The following is a 25,938-nucleotide window of genomic DNA, read 5'->3' as shown; positions in this document are numbered from 1 at the left end:
TTTGCTTCCAATTTCCACCCCTCTCTCATCTTCACATGGTCCATCTCTGACACTTCCCTTCCTTGACCTCTCTGTCTCCATTTCTGGACTCCCGCAGCTACCTCAAATACAGCTCTTCACACCCTGCTTCCTGTAAGGACTCCATCCCATTCTCTCAGCTCCTCCGCCTCCATTACATCTGTTCAGATGATGCCACCTTCCAAAATGGCGCTTCTGCCATGTCTTCCTTTTTCCTGAACCGAGGGCTCCCCCCATTGTGGTTGACAGGGTCCACAACCGTGTCCAACCCATCTCCTGCACCTCTGCCCCCACATCTTCCCCTCCCTCCCAGAACCATGATAGAGTCCCCTTGTTCTCACTTTTCATCCGTCAGCCTCCGCATTCAAAAAATCATCCTCCGCCATTTCCACCAACTCCAGGATGATGCCACCACCAAATACATCTTCCCCATTATCAGCATTCCATAGGGGCTGTTCCTTCCGTGACACCCTGGTCAGTTCCCTCCGTGATACCCTGGTCCATTCCTCCAACACCCCCAACTCCTCACCACCCTCCGAAGGCACCTTCCCATGCAATCACAGAAGGTGCAATACCTACCCCTTTTCCTCCTCTCTCCTTACCATTCAAGGCTCACAAACAGTCCTTTCAAGTGAAGCAGCCCTTACCTCCTTCAATTTGGTCTACTACATTCACTGCTCCCAATGTAGTCTCCTCTACATTAGGGAGACCAAACGCAGACTGGGTGACCACTTAGCGGAATACCTTTGCTCAGTCTGCAAGCATGACCCCAACCTTCCTGTTGCTTGCCATTTCAACACACCATCTTGCTTTCATGCCCACATATCCATCCTTGGCCTGTTGCAATGTTCCAGCGAAGCCCAACGCAAACTGGAAGAACAGCACCTCATCTTCCGACTAGGCACTTTACAGCCTTCCGGGCTTAACATGGAGTTCAACAACTTCAGACCATGAACTCTCTCCCCCATCTTTACCTCTTTTTTAGTCCAATTTTTTTTGTTTTCATTTATTCATTTATTATTTATTTTTCCTTTTCCCCCACACCAACCCCGGCTCCCCCCGCCCCAAACAAGGCCATCTGTAACTTGCTTTTATGATTTGCTTTTACAGAACACTGACCCTTGTTCTGCTATTAACACATTCTATCCTACCTTTATGTCACTATCATCACCTTCTTTAGTCTTTAACATTACCATTAACTCTGTCCTGTGTCCATGACATCTATGTCCAATTTCTCCTTAGCTCCCACCTATCCCTGACCTTCTATTTTACTCCACCTCCTCTTAAACAGTATACAATCCATCACATTTCTACTTCTCTTTCTCTCTAAAGAAGAGTCATATGGACTCGAAATGTTAACTCTGTTTCTCTCTCCACAGATGCTGCCAGACCTAAGCTTTTCCAGCATTTTGTGTTTTTATTTCAGGTTTCCAACATTCACAATACTTTGCTTTTATCTTACCTATTCACCGTTTGTGTGGCACCTAATTAAATATCTTTTGGAAATCCGACATCTATTGTTCCCTTGTTAGTCATAACCTCAAAAAACTCGAATAAATTTGTCAAACACAATTTCCATTTTGTAAAACCATGTTGACTTTGTCAGATCATACTATGGTTTTCTAAATGCATTGTTTACACTTCCTAAATAATAGGTTCTAGCACTTTCCCAGTGACTCACATCAGCCTAACTGACATGTAGCTCTTGATTTACTCTCTGCCTCCTTTTTTGAGTTAGCGGTGTTACATTTGCTAACTTCTAATCTGCTGGGGCCGTTCCAGAATCTAGAAGCTTTTGGATGATAATCGGCGTAACCACTATCCCTGTAGCTGTTGCTTTTAGAATCCAAGACTGTCGGCTATCAGGTCCTGGGGATTTATCAGATTTTAGTCCCTTCAGTTTCTCCAGTACTTTTTCTCTGCTGATATTAATTACCTCAATATCCTCACCCCTATTAGCTTCTAGGTTACCCTCTATTTCTGGTATGTAACTTGTGTCTTCTACTGTGAAGACAGACACAAAATATTTGCTCAATTTCTGCCATTTCCTCTGGACAATGATTGGTCCGACAAATCTGTCTAATTATATGGAACGCCAAAATAGCTGTCTTTTACTTCCTTTTTTATATAAAATATGCAGGCTGCTGTACCACCAAACTATTCTCTGCTGATTAAGAAGGGCTGATGGGGAAGTGGGGTCTTTAGAATTAGCAAAACTAACACTAACAGTATGGAATGCCGTTATTTGAGTTTGCATGTGGCACCTGATGTAGGCACTTCTCCTGCATTCAGTTGTTACCCAGCAACACCACAATGCAAGCAAAACTAGGAAATCAGAAGCATTATTCAATGCCATAGGATATTAATTCCTGTACTAAATAATTTTCATGCATCTGCTATTGATTTCTAATCTGAATTACATTATTCAGATAGATTTCTGACGGCTGATTTTAACCCTGCCCATCCAGCAGAAACTGGACAGGTTGGCAGTAAAAATGGCTTAAATGACTTACCCCAACCAATCCTGCTGCCTTCCCTTGGGTTAAAACTTTTAACCCACTCTTTAGAACAGGTGAGAGGGACACTCAGCGGAGAGCAGAGTAGTTAGATATTAAATACTCTGATCAAACTCCAAAGCCAGAGAGGCACGGAAAGGGGAGTTCATTTTATTCTTTAGTTTCTTTTTAGGCCAGGATGAGCAGGGGTAGTCCTCTTAGCACCACAAGGAAATTTTGAGCATCCCCATTCTCTAGGGATCCCCTCCTGCAACCATGCGACTCTCCCAACTCTGTCCCCCACACTCCCCACCCCTTCCGATGATACACTTAATTTCTGGGGACTGTTGCTTTGGGCCCACAGCAGCAGTTTCCTACTGCATGGATTCTCATTCCCACCTGCTGGCCAGCTAGCACTGCCCACCAGGCTTAAGTGGGAGCCCATTTAGATGAAGCCCCGCTGTTAAAGTCAGGCCTAATATTGTGGAGTGTGGGATAGTTTAACTTAGCTTTCGCTCACAGGCCTCCCTTTTATCAGCCCTTTTATCTCTGGTAGCAAGCATCAATTTTTGTAATTGCAAGCTGTAAAACTATACTGAATGTTAAAATGTACTAAATAAACCTGTGGTGACGAGGGGATCCTTGTGATATCTAAATATTTTTAGACATTGTTAAGATGAAGATATTAAGAAGCAAGCTACATATTGGTTTGCAAGATCATCACAGGAGCCTATCTATTATTAGCACAAAATAAAGAGACTTGCCTCCTTAAGCAGTTTTATGGCATATTCAGTACTGAACCGGTGACCTTTGTAGACATGGCCAAATGTTCCTGAGCCAATCTTATTCCTCTCATTGAAATTATCAGTGGCGTGTTCGAGGTCCTGCAAGGGCCAGATGCAGCTGGGTATTGCAGGGTAGTGATTAGTTTCCTGGAGAGGTCTGCTGCTAGCTTCATCCTGAACAAAGCAGATAAAACATATTGTAACATGTACAGGAATTGGCATAGGGACATACACATGCAATGTACCACAGGGGTGCCAAAGGTGTATTACCTTTCCAGTTGTATGTGTCAATATGAACCAAGTGCTGCTCACATGTGACATTATTGTTCCTCCCACAGCATTGATAAACAGGTCTATTCTACCACTTTTGTGTGAATAATCAGATGAAAGGTCATATGGGGGGGTGGGGGATGGGGAAGGAGCAAAGCTGCTCCCATGGAAGAAAATTAATAGAAAAATAAAATGTATGGCTGCAGGCATGTTCATACATAGAATCATAGAATGGTCATAGCACAAAGGAAGCCATTTGGCTCACAGTGTCTGTGCCAACTCTCTGCAAGAACAACACAGCTAGTCCCACTCCCTTGCTTTGTCCGCACAGCCTTGCAAATGTTTTCTTTTTGGATAATTGTCCAATTCCCATTTGAAAGCCATGATTGAATCTAACTTCACCTTCCAGTGATCCTCATCACAGGTTGCGGATAAAAGTTTCTTTTAGTTCTGTTGCCATTCACTTTAAATCAGTGTCCTCTGGGTTCCAATCCTTCCACCAATGGGAACAGTTCCTTCCTATCTTTTCTGTCCAGACCCCTCATGATTTTGAAAACCTCTATCAAACCTCCGCCCAACCCTCCCTTCTCCAAGAAGAATAGCCCCAACCTCTTCAATCCATCCATGTAACTGAAGCTCCTCACACCTGAAACCATTTCCATAAATCTTTTCCAATGCCTCACATCCTTCTTAAAGTGTGGTGCCTAGAGGTGAACACCAAATCAGTGTATTATAATGATTCACCAACGTTTCAACCTGGAACAAAATTGGATCAGAATACTTTTCAGAGACTCCATAATAGTACTTTTGATTACTAGAACTAAACTGTGAAGTAACTGCAACTATAGTCGTCAAAGGGCAGTTCATAAAAATGCAGACAGACCTCAATTGTTCATGCCTTTTTACATCTTGGCAGAAATTAGGATGCTGTTTAGCCCATCATAACTGTACCGACACTGGCTCTTCAACTGGAACTATCTACTTCAATCACATTTTTTTGCCCCTTCCTTTGCCTCTTATATTCTTCCTATTTACATACTTGGCACTGATTACACTCAGTGAGCAACTTCTAATTATTTGGTTCCTGGCTAATCTCTGATTCTCAATCAATGGAACCCCGATACTGGGATGATCAGTGGCATGTCGATATTATTTAGCTGGATGCTCAGTAATCACCTAATCATTGGAAATGTTCAGCTGATATAACAAGTGCCAAGTGCACTGCTAACCTTACCATCTCTGGTGATGGCATATCACATTTGTCACAGTCTGGCTTGAAAGTAGAGTTCAAGTGACTCGGAGGAATTGATGGTTTAGGAAGTGGATCAAGCTGGTGCACTGGAGAGAATAAAGACAAACATTAATCAGGAGAAAGAAAAATTTACGAATCAAAACCCTGTAATTCTGCACTAGCCCCTGACATAAACTGCTCACTGTACTCTTAACATCTTCAGTGTTTCACATGGGTAATGTTAGCCGCTTGTGTACGAAAGTTTTTACAAATGGTAGGTTGTTACAAGGGTGAAGGGTATTCTGGTACAGGTGTTTCTTGATAAAGTTGTACAAATTCCAGTTATTTTAACTTCAGCCATGTCTTTCTGTCTGACAGTGTAACTGTTTCAGGTGTGTAAGATTATTTTATATGATTGGAATTATTCCATTTGATGTAATTTTTTTCTAAATTGTCTTGTAGGTGACAGAGTATGAAGGTGTAATGTGATTTGACACTGGTGAAACTCTCATCAATTGTTACAGCTTGACCATCAGCAAACTGATGGGACTATGCTGAGCTATATTTGGGAGTACTTTCCTACCACTGACCTATCCCACTAATAACTGTCCCAGTTTAGTCATTACCATTGTTTGATGAATCCATATTGTCTGCACAACTCAGTTCTGGACCAGTGGAAGATGGAAGTGGGCAGAACATCTCAGGAGTTTCTGGCCAAGGAATTTGAGAGCTAGCTGGCTGAGTAATGAAAGAAGCTGCAGGCTTCCCTGTTAAAAAGACAATTTTAGTATTAATACCATGCTTGAAAACAATAAAACTTACCATACAGACACTGATGGGCATTCTACCACTCACCGTCCACATCTTGTGTAAGTAGTATAGAATAAAAGATTCTTCATCAGCACCTTGTAAACTTGTGATCTCTACCACCTAGAAAGACAAGGGCAGCAAACACATGGGAGCCCCACCACCTGCAAGTTCCCCTCCAAGTCACACACCATCCCAATTTGGAAATATATTGCCATTCCTTCATTCACTGAGTTGAACCGCTGGAACTCGCTTCCTAACAGCACTCTAGGTGTAGCTATGCCACACAGACTGCAGCGGTTCAAGAAGGCAGCTCACCACCACCTTCTCAAGGGCAATTAGGAATGGGCAATAAATGGTGGCCCAGCGAGTGACAGACACCTAACATTTGAATGCTATTCCTGCTATCAATAAACCAGTTAGAGCACTGAATTTCTACGGTAATTTCTATCAATCACACATTACATAGAGTAACTAATGTTTATAAGATTTTGTATGTTGACAGAAGACATGCAACCAACCCTCCAGATACTGGCTATGCTTTTGATAAAACCAGATATTAAATGCTCAAGGAGCTTGAAATGATGTAACTTTGAAGGTCACTGGAAAACTTATTCAGTGTTTAACCAGGGTTTCCCGCAGAAGTTATGGCAGCTGATCAGGAGAACCTCCAGAGGAAATTCTCAACATACCTGGCTAAGTGCTCACATAAAGAACAGCTGCCTGATCAGGCTATAATACAGAAAGCAGAAAGAAGGGGTTAAATTTAATTACTCAAACTATCCAAATGTGGGAAGTGATGTTCTTAAGGCTAGTTATCCGTAGTAATTCCATAATCCCTACAGACAGGTTTACACCCCCGTATATACCAATATAGCTCTTACCAAAGTCACAAATGAAATCTAGTTAACTGTGACAAACTTGACCCTGGCTAAAGCCTTTGACACGGTTGGCTTTGAAATTCTGATCCAATGCCTTCCATTGTCACCCAGCTGGGTAGGACCGCACTGCCCGATTCCATTCTTATCAATCTAATCGTAGCCAGAGTATCACTTGCAATGGCTTCTCTTCCTGCTCCCACACCATTACCTTAAATGTTTCCTCAAAGGTCTATCCTTAGCTGCCTCTTATTTATTATCAACATGCTGCCCCCCCCAAGTGGCATCATCCAAAAACACAGCATTAGTTTCCACATGTACACTTCTCCTTATCCCTCTAAGTTGCCTGCAACCTGACAAAACTGCTGTTCCAACATCCAGTACTGGATGAGCAGAAATTTCCTCCAACTAAGTGTTGGGAAGACAGAAGCCATTGTCTTCAGCCCCGGTCACAAACTTCATTCCTTTGCCACTGACTCTGTCCATTTTCCTGGCCACTGTCTGTGGCTGAACCAGGCTGTTTCACAACTTTGGTGTTCAATTTGACCCCAAGATGAGCCTCCTACCATATATCTGCATCAACACTAATTTTGCCTCTTTCCACCTCAGTAACATTGCCCAACTTTACTGTTGCCTCAGTAGGTATGTTAAACCTTCTTTAGGCCACACTTGGAGTAGTGAACAGTTTCAGTGTTGGTATTATAAAAAGGAGATATGGACACTGTATAAGGTGCAAAAAAGACTTTCTAGGATGATACCAAAACTGAGAGGTTCTCCTCCTCATTTTCAACTCCCTCCATGGTTTCAACCTTCCCTATCTCTATGATCTGCAACCTTAAGCCCCTAGAGATTTCAGCACTCCATCAATTCTAGCCTCTTGATTGATTCCCAATTTCAATCACTTCACCATTGGTGGCCTTGCCCTCAGCTACCTAGGCCCTAAGCTCTGTAATTCTCTCCCTTCATTTCTCTTTTCTCCTTGAAGATGCTCCTCAATACCTATCTCTTTTGACCAAGCTTTTGGTCATCTGACCTAATATCTGCTCAGTTACAAATTTTGTTTGATAAAGCTTGCAATGTGCCATGGAATGTTTTATTCTGTGCAACATACTATCTAAATGCAAGCTGTTGTTGGATTTATGCTGGAACCACTATTGTTCACCATTTAGGATTTGGACTTAGAATCAGAATACAATTAGAGACATCCATAGCTAATACACAGGAGGAATACTACAAAATGCAGGAAGACATTAATAAACTTGCAGAATGGGCATGTAATTGGCAAATTAACCTCAATATAAATTAGTTTTGAGATGCTACAATTTGGAAGGAAGAAAAAGGTGGTTACATACTCTGTGGAAAATAAGTACCTAAACAGAATAGTGGAACAGAAGAATCTCAGAGTACCGATGCACAAATCACTAGTAGTTACACATGTTAATAAGGCCATAAAAAAGCAAGCAAATCCTATCCTTCAAGAAATGGTGTTGATTTCTAGGCTGATAGAATTGAAGTGCAGGGAAGGTACGTTAAAGCTTCTTCAGGTCACAACTGGAGTATTGTGAACAGTTCTGGTGCCCCTATTATAAAAAGAACATAGGGCCAATGTAGAAGGTGCAAAAAGACTTTCTAGGATGATACTAGAACTGAGAGGTTATACCCACAGGGAAAGATTAAACAGGCTGCGGCTCTTTTATTTAGAAAGACGAGGACTCAGGGATGACCTGATAGAGATCTTTATGGTCGTGGGAGGGTTTGATATGGTAGATACAGATAATATGTTTCCACTCGAGGGAAGACAGGAATTGAGGGTCATAAATATAAGATAATCATTAATAAATGCAATAAAGAATTCAAGAGGAACTTCTTTATCCAGAGAGTGATTAGAATGTGGAACTTATTACCACAAAGATAGATTATTTGAACTTTTAGGGTCAGATTGCCAGTTGTTACAAATATGATGCATATAAGATTGTTATGTTTTGGGACTGTATCTTTAATTTAGGGTAAGATGAAAGAGGGCTTATGACCTGGTCTGAGGTCTCCTTGACAACAGGCCTGGGAGACATGGCTGCTAAGATTAAAGGGAAACTTGGTTGTTTTTCTGGGAATAAGGTGTAAGGTGTTCACACTTGGAGACAATGGCAGGAGTATCTCTGTTTATAATGGATAGACATTTAGGGCGGGATTTTCCAGCAATGCCAGCTGGTGGACTTTTGGCTGGCTTGCCCGCATCCGCCATGGTGGGAACCCCATGCCAGGGCCGGAAAATCCCAGCCTTAATCTCCAAAGACCCAGGAAAGTGTTGAGAATGTCAGGTACTTGTCACAGAATCACAGTACAATAAAGGCCCTTCAGCCCATTGAGTCTGCACCAACACGTGAGAAACACCTGACCTACCTACCTAATCCCATTTACCAGCACTTGGCCCATAGCTTTGAATGTTATGACATACAGAAAGGTGTCACCATTTCAGCCATTAACTGGAAGTTCAAATTTCTTTTTAAAAAATGTTAGCAGTCTCTATGGCGATCGTAACAAAGGACATAGGACCATTTGTGACCATGGGCTTCAATGTGGCTATCTGGTTCAACAGGCCTCATAATGCCAACGAGCAGCTTACATAAAGAATATTGACTTGGGGGTATTCAATGCTGACCAAAAAGTAGAAGGTTTTACTCCATCTATAATCCCACATTTTGAGTTGGAAAACGTATCACAGGGTGGAATCTTGCCCTTGTTGGGCGGGTTCGGTGGGGGTGATCAGGAAGCTGACTGCTGCCCACGATTGAGGCCGGAAGGCAATTTCACACTGGCAGGCCAACTAAGACCCGCCCAGCATAAAACGCGAGCGGCAGCACTCAATGCTGCCTGTGCAGGTGGGGGGAGGAAGGCGGGCAAGGCAAGCGTGACCTTCGCGCATACGCACAAGTGCGCGCTACATAATTTCGTTGAGGCACAGAGCTGCCTCAGGGAGATGAAGCATTTTTTTAAAAAAAGAAATAAATAATGTAATAAAACATGTCCCCTGATGTGACTTTGTCATGAGAGCAGGGACACATTATTTAAATTTTAATTAATATTTGATTTAGGAAAGCTCATCCCACCTGTGGATGAGGTTTCCTAAAAAGTGCAAAGGCAGCTTGGCTTTCTCGCCTGCTCCTGTAAGGTTGGACGGGCAGTGAAAAATTTAATTTAATAGCCATGTTAATGGCCTTAACTGGCCTCTTAATTGTCAGCTGGCGTGCTGCCGACTCTGGCGCGCGCCCACTGAATGAAGTATCGCGCCACTGCACATTGATGTAGGGATACTCACCCAACGTCACCACACGTCATTTTACACTTGAGCAGGATGGGCCCATGCCTGCCTGCCAAGCTAAAAATTTTGCCTTAAGAGTATGAACTGATACAGCCTCTACCACAAAAATGCAACCACAGTTTTTTGTTTGAGAGATGGTCACAGACCATGCCCTGTTTGGCTGATTCTCCTCTTCCTTTTAATCTATTTTAGATCTGACATGGAGTTGTGTTGAACCTTAAGCTCAGTATAGTGTTAAGGAAAAAAGAGTAAGATATATAACAAAACAATAACAACGATAAGTGGGCTGTTGGTGTTTCCTTTGGTCTTTTAGTTACACTCATTGCTGAACTTTAATTAATTCTGACAATAGAAAGGAATAAGCAGAACTCTATATAGTGAAGACGGTTTGATTCAGTTCTGCAAAGCGAATCCAAGGTCCATACTTTGGGAACTTAACCAAATGATTATTTCCCTTAATTATCCCCTCGCTTATGCTGCGAAGTGTCGACACTTGTGAGGGTACATTTTTGAAGGCACTGGCACTGCTCTGTTACATAGTATTTACAACACCGAAACAGGTGATTTGGTCCAACAAGTCCATGCCATTGGTTTTGCTTCACACAGGTCAAGTAGTTGAAGCAACTACTTAAAGGGGAATCTAGATAAATAAATGAGGGAGAAAGGAATAGAAGGATTTGTTGATGGGGTTAGATGAATAAGGGTGAGAAGAGGTTTTCGTGCAGCATAACAACCCACACCAATCTGTTAGATTAAGTTCCCAAAGTATGGATCTTGGATTTGCTTTTCAGAACCGAATCAAACGTTCACTATGTCGAGTTCTGCTTATTTCTTCCTCCTGCCAGAATTAATTAGAGTTCAACAATGAGTGTAACTTAAAGATCAAAAAAAAACCCCCAACAGTCCACTTTGTCATTGTGTTATATTTCGCACTTCCTCTTTATTCCGCTGACACTGTACTAAGCTTGAGGCTCAGCACAACTTCAATGACAATTCCAAAATAGATTAAAGGAAGGGATTACCCCGTCAAACATGGTCTGTGACCATCTCTCAAACAAAAGACAATGGCTGAATTTCTGTAGTAGTTTTTAGATAAATTTACACTCTTTGATGAATTTTAAAATTTAAGACGTGAAATAGCAGGGCTACAGTATGAGTAAAACCTTTCTGTTTACAGTCAGCATTGAGCACTCCCGGGGAGAGCTCCTTTCTCTAATTTGCTTGTTGGCACTCCGAGGTCGGTTGCACCCAGGCAGCCAATTTGCAGTCCAAGGTTCACTTATGGCCATTTGTCCTGGCAATCTGGCCTCAAAAGTCCAAACAATTCCTTCCCAATTGTGCTTATATCAGCAATGAGCTTTTTGTAAACAAATGGGTCAGAGAATTTAAACCGTGTGTGATTCCTTGCGGCTCCATGTTATGCACTTAAATAGCTCATGAAGGCAACTTTTGAACACTTTTGAGGTACAGCATAGCTTACGATGAAGGATAAAGCAACCTTTTATACTTCAGAAAATAACAATCCTTAATCCCAGCTTCAGTAAAGCATTGTCTACTCTCTCAGACTAGTATTTTGATTTCCTACATTAGTTATTCTCCCAAGAGGAACAGGAGTAGCCAATTCAGCCCCTCAAGCTTTATCCCCTATTCAGCGAGCTTACGACTGATCTGTGAACTAACTCCATATATCCACCTTTGCCTCATGTCTCATAAACAGAAATCTATCAATCTAAGATTTAAAATTAATGATTTATCCAGCATTAACTGCTGTTTTGCGGAAGAGAGTTCCAAACTTCTGCCATCCTTTGTATTCTATGTCACCCAACTTCACTCCTGAAAGGCTCAAATTTTGAGGTTATGCTCCCTAATTCTAGACTCCCCAACCAGCAGAAATAGTTTATCTCTCTATCCTTTCAACGTAGATATCAGCCTACTAATATTTTGAAAACTTTGATCAAATCACCCTTTAATCTATTAAATTCCATGGATTACAAGTCTAGTTTGTGTAATCTCTGCTCATAATTTAAGACTTACAGTTCAGGCATTATTCTGGTAAATCTACGTTACACTCCCTCCAAAACCAGTATATCCATCCTATGGTGTGGTGCCAAAACTGAACATAATGCTCCAAGTCCAGTCATGGTTTTTAATAGCTGAAGCATGACTTCTAACCCCTTGTATTCTTCTCTAGATGTAAATGATCAATGTACATGGACCCCATAGGTCCTTTTGGACCTCCACAGCTTCTAGCTTTTCACCGGTTAGAAAGTACTCTGATCTGTTCTTCTTCAGTTTGTGGCGAATAATAAACATTGAAATGCACTTGCCAAAGTTTTAGCCATTCACTTAATCAATCAATATCTCATCAGAATTTTACGCTTCCATCTACACTGATTACAAGTTTCCTATCTTCATGTCATCAGCAAACTTGGATATGTGGCTCTCTGTCCCATCATCTAAATCATTAATAAATAGTAAATGGCTGAGGCCCCAACACAGTCCTCTGTGGGATATTACTAGTCATATTCTGCTAGGGATTAACTATTAGTATTGCTTGGGCGTCCATTCACTTTATTCACTGAGTGGCTTAGGGCCCTGTTCAACTGGGTGGTTTTAATGCTACCTGTGAAAGTATGCTGCAATGATAGAAGATAGAGCTGGTGAACTAATAAAGATATGGCACAATTTTAAAGAGGGTGCAAGTAGAGAGATATGGAGGCGTTTGTGCACAAATCATTGAAAGTGGCAGGACAGCTACAAAGCAATGAAAGCTTTGGTATCCTGGCTGTATAAGTAGAGCAAAGAGTACCTTATTATGTAAAACATTAGTTTGTCACCAGCTTGAATATTGTGTCCAATTCTGAATACCACAGCTTTGGGAAGGACATGAAACTTTTGCAGGAGGTGCAAGAGAGATTTACGAAAATGGTTCCATGGTTGAGGGATTACAATTACGTGGACAGACGGGAGAAGTTGGGTTATTTTGCTTGTAGCAGAGAAGGCCAAGAGGAAGAAGAAAGCTCTGAAGAAGTCAAATTGGATTCAACGTTAACTCTGTTCCTCTCTCCCCAGATGCTGCCAGACCTGCTGAGCTTTTTCAGCACTTTGTTTTTATTTTGGATCTCCAGCATCCGGCAGTATTTTGCTTTTATTCAAGGCTAAGAGAAGTTTGATAGACGTGTTTAAGATCATGAAGGGTTTAGATAGGATAAATGAAGAGAACTGGCTCCAGTGGCTGAAGGGTTAGTAACCAGAGAGCATTGATTTAGGGGGATTGGAAAAAGAATCTGAGGCGACATGAGGAATAACTTTTGTTTCGAAACAGTGGTTAGGATTTGGATTGTGTTGGCTGCTAGGGTGGTGGAAACATATTCAGTAGCAACCTTCAAAAGGGATTTGGATGATTATTTGAAGGAGAAACAAATTTGCAGGGATATGGAGAAAAAAGAGGGGAATGGATCAAACTGGATTACTCTTTAAAAGAGCTGATACAGAATGGCCTCCTCCCGTGTTATATTATCCATACAGATAATAATCAATGAATCCTCCTGTTCTGATGCCCTGAGTTCGAATCTTTCACCTATACCTAAACAAGGAGAATCAAATAGCTGGATAAGGTGGTCCATATTTCATAAAACAAATTTGAAAGATGTTTGATGGCTACAGATTCACTTTTCATACAGTGTGAAGTTAAAAACTGCGATTCACTTGAATCCCTGTAAATAGACACAGACTGAAACTGTAATTGTTGGCTGAGGAGGTATATGCTTGTAATGTGTAAATCTGTAAATAAATGTAGAAGTGTGTAAACATTGAATCACAGATTTTAGCTCAAACTATGAGGAGTGAATCTGTGGCAATCAAATATCTGTCGAGGTTTAGTAAATAAATGTAGAATTTTGTAAACATTGGCTCCAGTTCTATCCTTCACCAACTGATTTTCCAGGTTAAAAGAATGGTATCCTGAACTTATGCCTCTAGCCCTTTTGCACATCACTGACTATTTTACTTAATTTGATAGATTTTGGGGTAAAGCCATTAGTCTGTGATAATTTAAAATCACTTTACCATTAAATTGTATTTGCTTAGGAACACTGCCTTTGAAGTGAACTTTTGCATACCAGACAGTAACGTGTATTGTTTACAAGCTGAGGAAAGCAAACAAACTTAAACTTGCAGTAATATTCATAGATTTAAAAAAAGACATTCCCATCATCTGAATTGTGACTGCACTCTTACTTGTCACATATATTCACAGTTCGATTGATGGCAGCTGCTTAAGAACATAATAAGAAACAATAATAACAACAATAAAACCATGAGAGAAACATAAAATCTGATTTTCCTCACAGCAGTTTCACAATCATCTGGCTCACAGGCACTGCTTTTTAGCAGCTAAAAATATCATTGTAACTTCCTAGACTCATTTCATGACATGAATTTCCAGAGAAGTGGGAGGGGGGTGAGGTTGGTCCAGTGGCAAATAGAAATAGGTATCTTCTTGTGGGGCTGGATGTTCTGTTCTGCAGTATAAGCAGACAAAAGTTAGCCCACAAGAGGCACTAGAGTCGGTGGATATGAGACACACAATTAGAGTTGAATTGCTCTCCTGTTCTTTACCATCTCTGGGGGAAACTCTAGCCAAGCTCCTTCAAACACAGTTATATTGTTCAGGAGGAAAAAGTCTTGGGGCCCATAGTCCATCTAACTCATGGAGCATAATGGATTTTTTAGTCTATCTTAAAAAAAAGTCTAATATTTGTGACCTTGCTTTTTAGAACTTACTCAATTGTTCTATGGATTTTTAGAAGGAAGAGAAGAGCAACAGGAGCTGGAATAGGCCATTTGGTCCTTTACGTGTCCGTTCCCATTCAATAAGATAATGGGCAGAATTTTACATTCGGCGGGTGGGGCAAGCCTGACACACCGGAACATAAAATGATGTGCGATGATGTCAGGCGTACGTTCTGAATCATCACGCTGTCTTGCAATATTTCGTTCGGCGGGTGCATGCCAAAGTTGGCTGCGGCCCACCACTAATTGAAAAGCCTTTTAATGCCATTAACATACTAATTTACTCCAAACTTACGCTGCCTGTCCAACTTAATGGTCAGGTCCGCGACTGCCGCAACCTGCTCCCGCCAAGCCCGCCCAATGTAAAATCCTGGCCTATGGTTGATATTCCACTTCAGTTCCAAAATTCTGCACTATCCTCATATCTTTTTCGCTGCCGTAATCCCAGAGGACCATAGGCTGCTCTCTCATTAGAGAGAGATGACCAGTGGTGAGTTAAGCCGGAGAGTCACCACACCTCTGGTGCAGGGTGAGGCTGAGAAGGCGGGGCCTTCATGGATGACCTCAGCCAGTAATTGGGAATGGAACGGGAATTGAGCCTGCACTATTGCCATCACTCTGCATCACAAACCAGTTGTCCAGCCAACTGAGCTACATCAATTAATTCCTTTAGTACCCAAATATTTATCAACCTCTGTGTGAATATATTTAATGACTAATAAAGAGTTTGCGCTGATCAAGCTGAATGAGACTGTTCTGTGGAAAGATGCACTTCTTTACAGGCAACCAGAGTCAGCATCAAGCAACTCAATCAGGTTTGGCATAGGCTACACGTAGAATAATGCTCCCTCCAACTGTACTTTAATGAAATACTTCAGAGCTACACCCCATAATATTTTTTTCTTTTCACAGTGAGGTTGTCAATTTAGTGCGAAACTAGGGTCAATTTTGTATTGAGAGCTCTGTCTGCCAGGAAATGGGCTTTGAGATAGCTCAAACCAAATTTCATCCATGAACTTCATAGCCAGAATAGAAGAGACTTGTCCATCAGTCTGGGCTGGACTCAAGCTGACAGTTCATTGAAGAAATGAACGTGTTTAAAACGAGCATTCCAATGTGCCTTTTCTGAAAAAAGAATAAATTTATCAGCATCCTAAGTATTTTTGACTAAAGGAGCGTTCTCACATGACAGAATAACAGATAGTGCACGGTACAGCTGCATCTCATTCAGGATGTGCAGAAGCTGTTGGACGGTTGCTTGTTTCATTCCCCACGCCCACATCAGCTCTCGTGTTCTGCTGTAATGATTTCTTCCAAGAGAACCAATCTTCCTTAGTTCAGTCTGATCAGCTACGATACGAGAGCCTGAAAGACAGATTTTAAAAGGGACAGTTAGAACTCCCAAAAATGCTGTGATGGCTTGCCTCCCAATTCTCCTTACTTCCCTCATACTGAGGTTATGCACAGAAATCGTTGGGAAAGGGAAGGAAAGTAAACTGTCCATTGTGCAATTGATAATTTGATTACATTCTACTTTGCACAGTGTATCACTGGACCAACTTAACCAAGCAGTGCTATAAAATGACACTGGAATAAAGGATGAACAAACTTATATTTATGTAACACTGTTCACAACCACAGGATGTCCTAAAGTGCTTTATAGCCAATGAAGTAATATTGATGTAATGGAAAATTGCAGCAATGAGGAAAGATTGGATAGGCTGGGGTTGTTCTCCTTGGAAAAGAGGAGGCTGAGGGGAGATTTGATTGAGATGTACAAAATTGTGAGGGGCCTGGATAGAGTGGACGGGAAGGGCCTATTTATCTTAGCAGAGAGGTCAGTGACTAGGGGGCATAGATTTAAAATGATTGGTAGAAGGATTCGAGGGGAGATAAGGAGAACTTTTTCCACCCAGAGGGTTGTAAGGGTCTGGAACTCATTGTGTGAAAGAGCAATAGAGACAGAAACCCTCAACTCATTTAAGAGTGTCTGGATGTGCATCTGAAGTGCCATAATCTGCAGGGCTATGGACCAAATGATGGAAAGCGGGATTGGCTGGGTGGCTTGTTTGTTGGCCGGTGCAGACACGTTGGGCCAAGTGGCCTCCTTCTGTGCTGCAAACGTTCTACGATTCTTCTGTGAAGTGTAGTCACTGCTATGATATAGAGAAGTGTGGCAGCCAATTTGTGCACCAGCAAGGCTGTATGAATAGCAATGAGATAATCATCAGCTAGGCTTTAGATAGGCTAGGGTTGTTTTCCTTAGAACAGGGGAGGTTAAAGGGTGACTTAATTAAGGTGTACAAAATTATGAGGGGCCCAGATAGGGCAGACAGTAAAGACTTGTTTCCCCTAGCTGAGGGGTCAATTACCAGGAGGCATCGATTTGAGGTGATTGGTGGAAGGATTAGAGGGAACATGAGGGAAACCTTTTTAACCCAGAGGGTGGTGGGTGTCTGTAATTCACTGTCTTAATTGTAGTTGAGGCTGAAATGCTCAATTCATTTAAAAGGTACCTGGATTTGCATCTGAAGCGCTTTAACCTGCAAGGCTACGAGCCGAGTGCTGGAAAGTGGGATTAAAAATGAGCAGCTAGCTTTTTTATTCTCTTTTTATGGCTGGCTCAGACACAATGGGCTGAATGGCCTCTTTCTGTGCCATAATTTTCTATGGTTCTATAATCAATTTTAAATTTAGTAGGTTAAAGGATAAATATTGTCCCGGGCACCAAAACAAATTCCCCTGCTCATCAAGTATTGCCATGGAATCTGTTAAATCCACCTAGGTTTAACATCTCATCTTAAATATATCACCTTTCAAAGTGCAGCACTCCCTCAGCACTGCACTGGTGTCAGCCTAGATTATGTGTTCCAGTCTGTGAAAACCTTCTGACTCATATGAGAGTGCTACCACTGAGTCAAAACTGATAACTTTGCAATTTTATACCTTTCACAGAAACAGCTCTGCAAAAAGAAAATCCTGATACTTAAACTAGATCTATTCTTACCTAAATTACAAGCATGTCTGCAGTTCATTCCTAATCTATGTAACTCAAAAAGCCTATCCACAAGGATTAAATGTAATCCCATCATTATTTCAAAGATCCCAGTCCAAACTCCTTGAGGGGAATTTTCTCCCCGTTAGGCAGGTTGTGTGGGGCAGGGTGTGCAGCCGATCAGCTGGGCGCCGCCATTTTTTGTGGGCGGGCCAATTAAGGCCCACCCAGCGTGACACGCACCCATAAGCGCTGTGCACTCCCTGTGCTGGCAGGTAGGCATTGCCTGAGTCGGGAGTGCACTCTTCCACGGATGCGTGCGAAAGAGCGCAGAAATCTCCCTGAGGCACAGAGATGCTTTAGGGAGATTAGTTTTAAGTTTAAACAGTTTAATAAAGTGTTGAAAAATTTTTTATGACATGTCTCCTCATGTGAAATTGCCATATGAGCTGGGACATGCGCACTAATTTTAATAAAAAATTTTCTGAAAATTTTAAATCATTCATGAAACCTCATCCCACCCATGGATGAGGTTCCATGAAAAATGTGAAGGCCGCCTGGGCTCTTCACCTGCCCGTCAGCTTAAGGTTGGACGGGCAACTCAGCTGATTGCCTTGATTACTTTTTAACAAGCTTTAATAGGCATTTGACAGTTCGACGGTCACGCAGCCGGATGCGCTTCCTGAGCTGAAGATTCTGCCCCTTAAAGTCTATGCTTTTTAAGAGTAAAGTGTTCCAGCTCTTTAAGCCACTGGTAACTCGGTATCAATCTGGTGGCTCTTTATTGAACATATTCCAGGTCCCTCTCTATCACCTAAATTGTGAGGGGACAAAAATTGCACACAATATTCTACATCAGGTTAAATCAAAGTTTTATACAAAATGTTTTCTGTTTTGCATTGGATTATCCTGGCATCCATTCTAATACCACATTTACATAGGAATATAGGAAATTGGAAGAGTAGGCCTTTCAGCCCATCAAGCCTGCTCTGCCGTTCAAACAGATCATGGCTGATCAGCTACCTCTACCCCCATTTTCCCACACTATCCCCATATCCCTTGATGTCATTAGCATACAGAAATCTATCGATTTCCATCTTGAACATGCTCAATGATTGAGCTTCTACAGCCCTCCAGGGTAGAGAAATCCAAAGATTCACCACTCTCTGAGTGAACAAATTCAACATCATCTTAAAGATCTGCTCCTTATTCTGAGGTTGTGCTTCTGGTTCTAGACTCACCAGGCGGGGGAAAAATATTATCCACAACTACCCTGTCACACCTTGTTAAGAATTTTGTAAGTTTCAATGAAATCACTTCTCATTCTTCAAAACTCTAGAGAACACAGGCCCAGTTTCCTCAATCTCTTCTCATAAGACAGTCCTGCCATCCCAGGGATTAGTCTAGTGAACCTCTGCCATTCAATAAGATTATGGCTGATCTGATTGTGGCCTTAAATCCACTTTCCTGCCTGGCTCCCCTAATCCTTGACTCCCTTGTAGATCAAAAATTTGTTTAGCTCAGCCATAAATATGTTCAATCATCCAGCCTCCACTGCTCTTTGTAGTAGAGAACTTCAAAGACTAATGAACCTCAAAAGAGGAAATTCCTCTCATCTTCATCTTAAACAGGAGACCCCTTATTTTGAAACTGTGCCCCTTGGTTCGAGAATCCTCCACCTGGAAAAATGTCACAGAACATCACAGATCATCACAGAATCACAGTGTAGAAGAGGCCCTTCGGCCCATCAAGTCTGCACCGACACGTGAGAAACACCTGACCTATCTACCTAATTGCATTTACCAGCACTTGGCCCATAGCCTTGAATGTTATGACATACCAAGTGCTCATCCAGGTACTTTTTAAAGGATGTGAGGCAACCCGCCTCCACCACCCTCCCAGGCAGTGCATTCCAGACTGTCACCACCCTCTGAGTAAAAAAGTTTTTCCTCACATCCCCCCTAAACCTCCTGCCCCTCACCTTGAACTTATGCCCCCTTGTGGCTGACCTCTCAACTAAGGGGAACAGCTGCACCCTGTCTATGCCCCTCATAATCTTATGTTAAATTAATGGACTAAGGAATTGCATGTGACTGCAATAAACAGTGTAGCGCCACAGAAAGTTAAACATTCAGCTCATTGTTTCATGTTTCACTGATTTCATGAGTTGGATTTAAACAGAGTTGTTCCTACCACCTGTTCAATGATGGACATTATCTACTTTGTATTAAAAGAAGGGAGTGACAATACTTCTTCCCTTCCACTAGATACACTGGCACCTGCCATCCATCGGCTCCACAGGAAATTCCAGCCCTCCAACAATTAGCTCAAATATGAGCCTAAGTAATGATGCTGATGGACTCTGCAGGGATGGAGGGCATCACAGTTGAGTATTCATGCCTTGTACAGCATATACTTTCTAATCAGAATCACTCTTGGGTGCAGAAATGTTGGGCAATTTCCCCTTAACTCTAGTTTACATGGTTGAAATCAGCAAATTGTTCAGACTGAGGATCAAAACAGTGAGATTCTGATCCCTTACAGTTTCTGTCAGTCATACTCCCAAAAGTATATCTTTCCTTCTTCTTTGTCCTTTGCAACATATCTTTCTTGGTTTCCAAGCCCACTTTGACTATAATCTGCTGTCATCACCACAGGCTTGAGTTCCTCCTGGGCCTCTCAAGATTCTTTCTGCCCTACTCTAGGCATTCTGCAACATGCCACCACAACACCTACTGTTGGTTCACTCACAGCAGAAATCTCAGCTGCCTTATATCCTCTCTCCTGATAAATATCCTGGTCAGTTGATTGGCCTGGGGTTAATCCCTCTCCCTCGCTCTCCAGCCTCAGCTTCTCTCTGTATCAACCTCCAGAACATTCACAACTTTTTATGAACATACTCCCTTCTTGGATGAGTGAATTAATATTCTGGGCCTGGCTATGAGTTGTATCCACTCACCAAAGGCTCCCCAATTTGATATATATACTCCACTATGTTCCCTCCCCAGCCTGTTGTAGCAATGGCATGACTTTCAACTCCAGGACCTGAGCACAAAAATCAAGCTGATACTCCAGTGTAGTACTGAGGATGTGCTGCACTGTTGGATGTGCCATCTTCCAAATGAGGCGTTAAGCTGACGCCCCATCTGCTCTCTCAGGTGGACATAAAAGATCCTATGACACAATTTCAAAGGAGAGCAGGGGAGTTATCCCCAATGTCCTGGCTAATATTTATTCCTCCATCCTCATCATCAAAACCAGAATATCCAGTCATTATCACATTGCCCACAGCTCCCACAAACAGCAAAGTGACTGCCATGGTTCCTGCATCACAATAGTAACTACACTTCAAAAGTACTTCATTGGCTATAAAAAACAAGGTATTCAGTGGTTTTGAAAAGCACTGTAGAAATGCAAGTCTTTTATTTTCTCCTCATCACTTTATTGTAGGATCCCCGAAGTTTTATAAGTGTGTGCAACAAGCAATAAGATTTGTTCAAAGACATTCTGGTGCATTAGCAGCAAAATCCACCGAATGCATTTCAGATAGGCTTTTTTGTAATTTGCTTTTAAAATGGTCACTGTCTTGAAAAGATGATTGACGAACCTTTTATTTTTGGAGAAAAGAGTAAACTAATCTTGATGTTACATCCTCAGACATGAAAGGTGCTACAAGTTCCACAGTCTAACCATTTTCTGAGTAGTTTCTCCTGAATTCCTTATTGGATTTACTCGGGACTACCTTGTATACATGACTCCTAGTTTCATCCTAGTTGGACTTTCCCACATATGGAAACATCTCTAAATTCATCTCATCTCAAACTCCTTCATAATTTTAGAGATGTCAGTTCTAGAGAAAAAGAGCTTCTGCCTGTTCAGTCTTTCCGATAATTATAATCTCTGGTTATCATCCTTGTAAATCTTCTTTGCACCTTCCCCCAGTGTCTCAATATCCTTCTTTTAATACCGAGATGATACCCATGCACAGTATCCCAATTGTATATGATTCTAATCACTTCAATTTCTGTGTTCCATTCCACTTTGTTCTGCCCATCTTTCACCACCTCCACTGTTCCAGTCTAGCTCAGCACAACTGCAGGAATAATAGAACTGACTCCCATACAGTATAAAATATGTCTCATGTTCACCACTCCCCATCACTCCTGAAGGCATAGACTCTATGGTTCCTTTTCCATATATATGAGTTAAGCGAGGGCCTGTACTTAATTGCGAACAGCACTAAAGATTCAGCTGTATGGTTCTCTCATGAAAATGTTCACTGACAGGCTGTTTCCAGGTGATGACACAGGATATTGAGCAGGATCAGTAACGCTGTCCGATTACTCCCCCCACCCCAAGACTTTGAGACCAAAGGTGAAAATCGGGGAGTAAAGAGAAAAGAAGTTTGGACACAGAGGGCAAAAGTCAGAGTGAGTGAAAATGCCCAATTCCTTCATTTCTGAATACACAAGGGTAGATGGGTGCTTTCTGCAGTGCAAAGATACTTGATATCTGCTACTTTAAAAAGATCCCTTAAATAAGGTCCAGCTTACTGGCAGAGAGTCAGTCCTTCAAATTGACTATATTACCAAAAGCGTTGAAATTCAATCAGATATGAGTCAATTGGTACAATTTCTATGACAATGAGGATTTTTGTGTGGGCATTCAAAGAGAAAATTAGATGTTGATTTGGATTATCTTGGCATATCTTTAAAAAATATTTTCAATTTCACAAAATAAAATCTTTTATTCTGTTGTAACCTTTCTTGGGACCCAAAAGTGTGCAGGAACAGTAACAGAAAGGTAAGTGAGATGAAGCAAGAAAAGAGTCCCAGAAGTGCCAGCACAGCTCATAATACTTAAGATTATGACCCTGAGGGAAGGTGTTGATCGCCTATCGCCTGTGTGATACTCCTCATGTGTGTGGGAGATCTGGCAGGCCTGCTGGTGTTTACAATGACTGGTATTGTTGACAAAAATAAAAACAGAGCCCAATATGTAGAATAACCATTCCCATGAATTTCACAACAGCAACCTATATTTATATAGCACCTTTAATATAATGAAACATCTCAAGGTGCTTTACAGGAGCGTTATAAAACAAGGTATGACACCGAGCCACGTGAGATGTTAGGTTAGGTGACCAAAAGCTTGATCAAAGAGATGGGTTTTAAGAGGTATCTTAAAGGAGGACAGCGAGGTAGAGAGGCGGGGAGGTGTAGGAGGGAATTCCAGAGCTTGGGGCCTAGGCAACTGAAGGCACAGCCACTAATGGTGAAGTGATTAAAATTGGGAATGCACAAGAGGCTACAATTAGAGGAGGGGATTGGCCATGGAGGGGCTTGAAAACAAGAATGAGAATTAAGATTTTGCTTGACCCACATCGAATGTAGGTCAGCGAGCACAGGGGTGATGGGGAACGGGACTTACGGGCAGTTAAGGCACGATTAGCAGAGTTTTAGGTGACCACAAATTACGGAGGGTAGAGTGTGGGAGACCAGCCAGGAGTGTATTGGAATAAGCAAGTCTAAAGGTAACAAAGGCATCGATGCGGGTTTCAACAGTAGATAAGCTGAGACAGGCAAGAAATTGAGCAATGCTATGGAGGTGGAAATAGGTGGTCTTACTGATGGCACAAATATATGAAGCCGGAAGCTCATCTTGGGATCAAATGTGACACCAAGATTATTGCCAGGGAGAGGGATGGAGACAATAGTTAAAAAGTTATTAAAGACAGTGTAAAATGTCATTAATGTACAAAACTGATATTGCTTAAGTCACAGTTTACCACAGTATCTAGGTCTCACAATGGTTTTACTTCATGTTTCATATGTGGTTACTTTACAGAGGAATACATCAAAATCAATGAGAGCTGATATCTGCAGTCCATTCATAACTTTGTTACTAGTTCAGCATTTCGGGTGGCTATCCAGTATTTGTGTAGATACCTTGCACACTTCGGCAAATTAACAACTCATCAAAAGCCACCAACACCATACCAAACTCTGCTTGAGTTCTCATGTTTGATGGTTGCCTGCCTGCAGTCTTGGGCATTGATGTTCCTGGAACTGCTGCTGTAGAAAACACACATCACTGACTCTCTGGGGGAATCATATTTTCTTAAGCGGGCTGGAAGAACAACCAACTGTGTATATTGTAGCGCCTTTAAAGTACAGAAAGTTCACAGGAACATTACCAGATAAAATGTCTGACACCAGATCACACAAGGAGATAACAAAATAGGTGACTGAAAGCTTGGCCAAAGAAATATGTTTTAAGGAACATATTTGAGCAGAAGAGGTGGAGATATGGAGAGGCTTAGGGAAGGAATTCCGGAGCTCAGGGCCTAGAATGCCGAAGGCACGGCCGTCAGCAGTGGGATGAAGGAAATCATCCCGCAATCATACGCAAATCATACGCAAGAGGCCAGAACTGGAAAAACGCAGAGTCCTCAGAGTGTTTGAGGGCTGGAGGTTCAAGTAGAAGGCTCACCACCACCTTGTCAAGGACAGATAGAGACAGACACTGAGTACTAAACTTACTAACAATACCATCCGCCAAGAATGACTCTAAGAAAAAGAGAGATATAACCTGTCATTGGTGGATATGACTTTCAGCTGCCTAGGCCCCAGGTTCTGGAATTCCATCCCCAGCCTTTAAGACCCTCTTTGAAAGTCTACCCCTTTAACCAAGTCACCTGCCAGAACATCTCAGTTTTTTTTTGCCTGATGACGCCCCTGTGAAGCCCTGAGGACGTTTTACTCTGTTTGCAGGTGTAGACTCGCTTTCATGCGCCTAGGAGAGTGGCAACGGCAGATATAACGGGAAATTTCGTGTCTTGTACCTAACAGAGCGGTGTAGAGCAAAAACAAACATTGCTGGAAAAACTCAGCAGGTTCGACAGCATCTGTGGAGAGAAAGAGAGAGTTAACGTGTCGAGTCTGTATGACCCTTCTTCAGAGCTATATGGTGTGGAGAGCGGAAACGCCGTGTACACTCGCCCGGCCGTGCAATAAATAACGTCAGAAGAGAAGCGAGCAATATGCTCAGGGGTGATGAGCACATGAAGGGGGCAGCGTTCTCGCCCAATTTGCCTTTGAGCAGAAGACAGCTTGACATAAACATAAATCACCCTCGCGTTTCCTTTACAGTCACTCGCCTCTGATTAAACGTCTCCGGGTCCCAGAAAATGATAGGCACAACTGCCGAATACGAAATCCAACAAAAAAAAAACCAATAGAAGCACCAGTGAAAATCCCATATTCAGCAGCCCTTTAAAAGGAATTTGACTCAGCCAGCTAGTCCTGGCCATGACCAAAGTAACAAGCTGATTTTCTTAGTCTCACCCCCTCAACACAAAGGGACAGAACCGTGACAGTCAGTGCACAATGACTATAACTCATCCAGTACTTGGGAGGGACTCCTGAAATCCTGAATGAAGGGACTTCATCGCCCCCCTCTGAAGCGGATAAGCAATTGACTAGGTACAAAGTGGGAAACTCTATCCGGCGCTAGCCCCGTTGACAAAGTATAACCAACAATTCCAATTTGAACCCACAGGGCTACTCACCGAAGCGATACCACAGCCCCGGCGCTAAAGTGTCCATCACCAAATAAAACTCTTCCATAATCTTGGCAGGGATGTCATACACAAAGTGCTGAGAAGTCATTCTATATATTTATCCAAGGTTCCGCCCCTCTCCCGAAATTGACCTGGTGGTTTTTGACTGTCCCAGTCGTTAAGTGAAGAGCCGGGCGAAGGACCCAGGCTTTTCTTCACCAGCTCTGAGCTCATAAGGACGGATTCCGGTGAGTTTTTTCCTTTCCGCTCTATGCTTTGCGTCACACGTAGAAAATGAGGAAGTTGAGATGGGAAGACCATCAATTACTGTAACGTATCAATGAAAAGGGTTTTCGATTCATTCCTATTTACAGCTCCCTCGCATTGAAATTCGTCGCCAATACTTGTAACAATTGTGATGCTGTTTTTGCAGTGAACACGACAGCTCTGTAACAAATGAGCGTGAACGCAGAGCGGAGTGACTCACTGGGTCACGGGTTTCACAGGACACGTCTGACCTTAGGGGTTAATAAACCCGCTCGTCCAGTAATATACGAGTTGAAAAAAACAAAAACAGAAATACCTGGAAAAACTCAGCAGGTCTGGCAGCATCGGCGGAGGAGAACAAAGTACGAGTTGGGCTGGGGGCGGTAAGGGGACAGTTCATCTCCTCTGTATTTCTTCCTGAACAGGTTTGTGGGGCTGAAGTTCTATCCGAGGAAACAACAGTTGTATCAAGTTCTATTTCCCTGGAAGGAGGTTATAACCTGATTAAAATAAATGAT

The 25,938-nt window shown here is 42.2% G+C and overlaps 1 protein-coding gene across 3 annotated transcripts in view; it reads right to left on the bottom strand.

Annotated features, from left to right (window-relative positions):
• LOC121279810 (interleukin-1 receptor-associated kinase-like 2) overlaps nucleotides 1–25,685 on the bottom strand; it is a 50,990-nt gene extending 25,305 nt beyond the window's left edge. For 2 of the 3 annotated variants that reach the window (XM_041191183.1, XM_041191182.1), the window contains exons 1-5: nucleotides 25,163–25,684; nucleotides 15,783–15,962; nucleotides 5,426–5,566; nucleotides 4,803–4,906; nucleotides 3,278–3,472 (exon numbers count right to left, since the gene is read on the bottom strand). In XM_041191183.1, coding sequence (XP_041047117.1) covers nucleotides 3,278–3,472; nucleotides 4,803–4,906; nucleotides 5,426–5,566; nucleotides 15,783–15,962; nucleotides 25,163–25,262 — 720 coding nt within the window. In that variant the 5' untranslated portion in view covers nucleotides 25,263–25,684. Of the gene's footprint in view, nucleotides 1–3,277; nucleotides 3,473–4,802; nucleotides 4,907–5,425; nucleotides 5,567–15,782; nucleotides 15,963–25,162 lie in introns of all 3 variants that reach the window. The other variant, XM_041191181.1, reaches the window with a different exon arrangement.
• Nucleotides 25,686–25,938: the final 253 nt, after the last annotated feature.

This window comes from Carcharodon carcharias, chromosome 7 (assembly GCF_017639515.1).
Source record: "Carcharodon carcharias isolate sCarCar2 chromosome 7, sCarCar2.pri, whole genome shotgun sequence".
NCBI classification, from domain to species: Eukaryota; Metazoa; Chordata; class Chondrichthyes; order Lamniformes; family Lamnidae; genus Carcharodon; species Carcharodon carcharias.
This window is presented reverse-complemented; position numbering and strand designations above follow the sequence as displayed.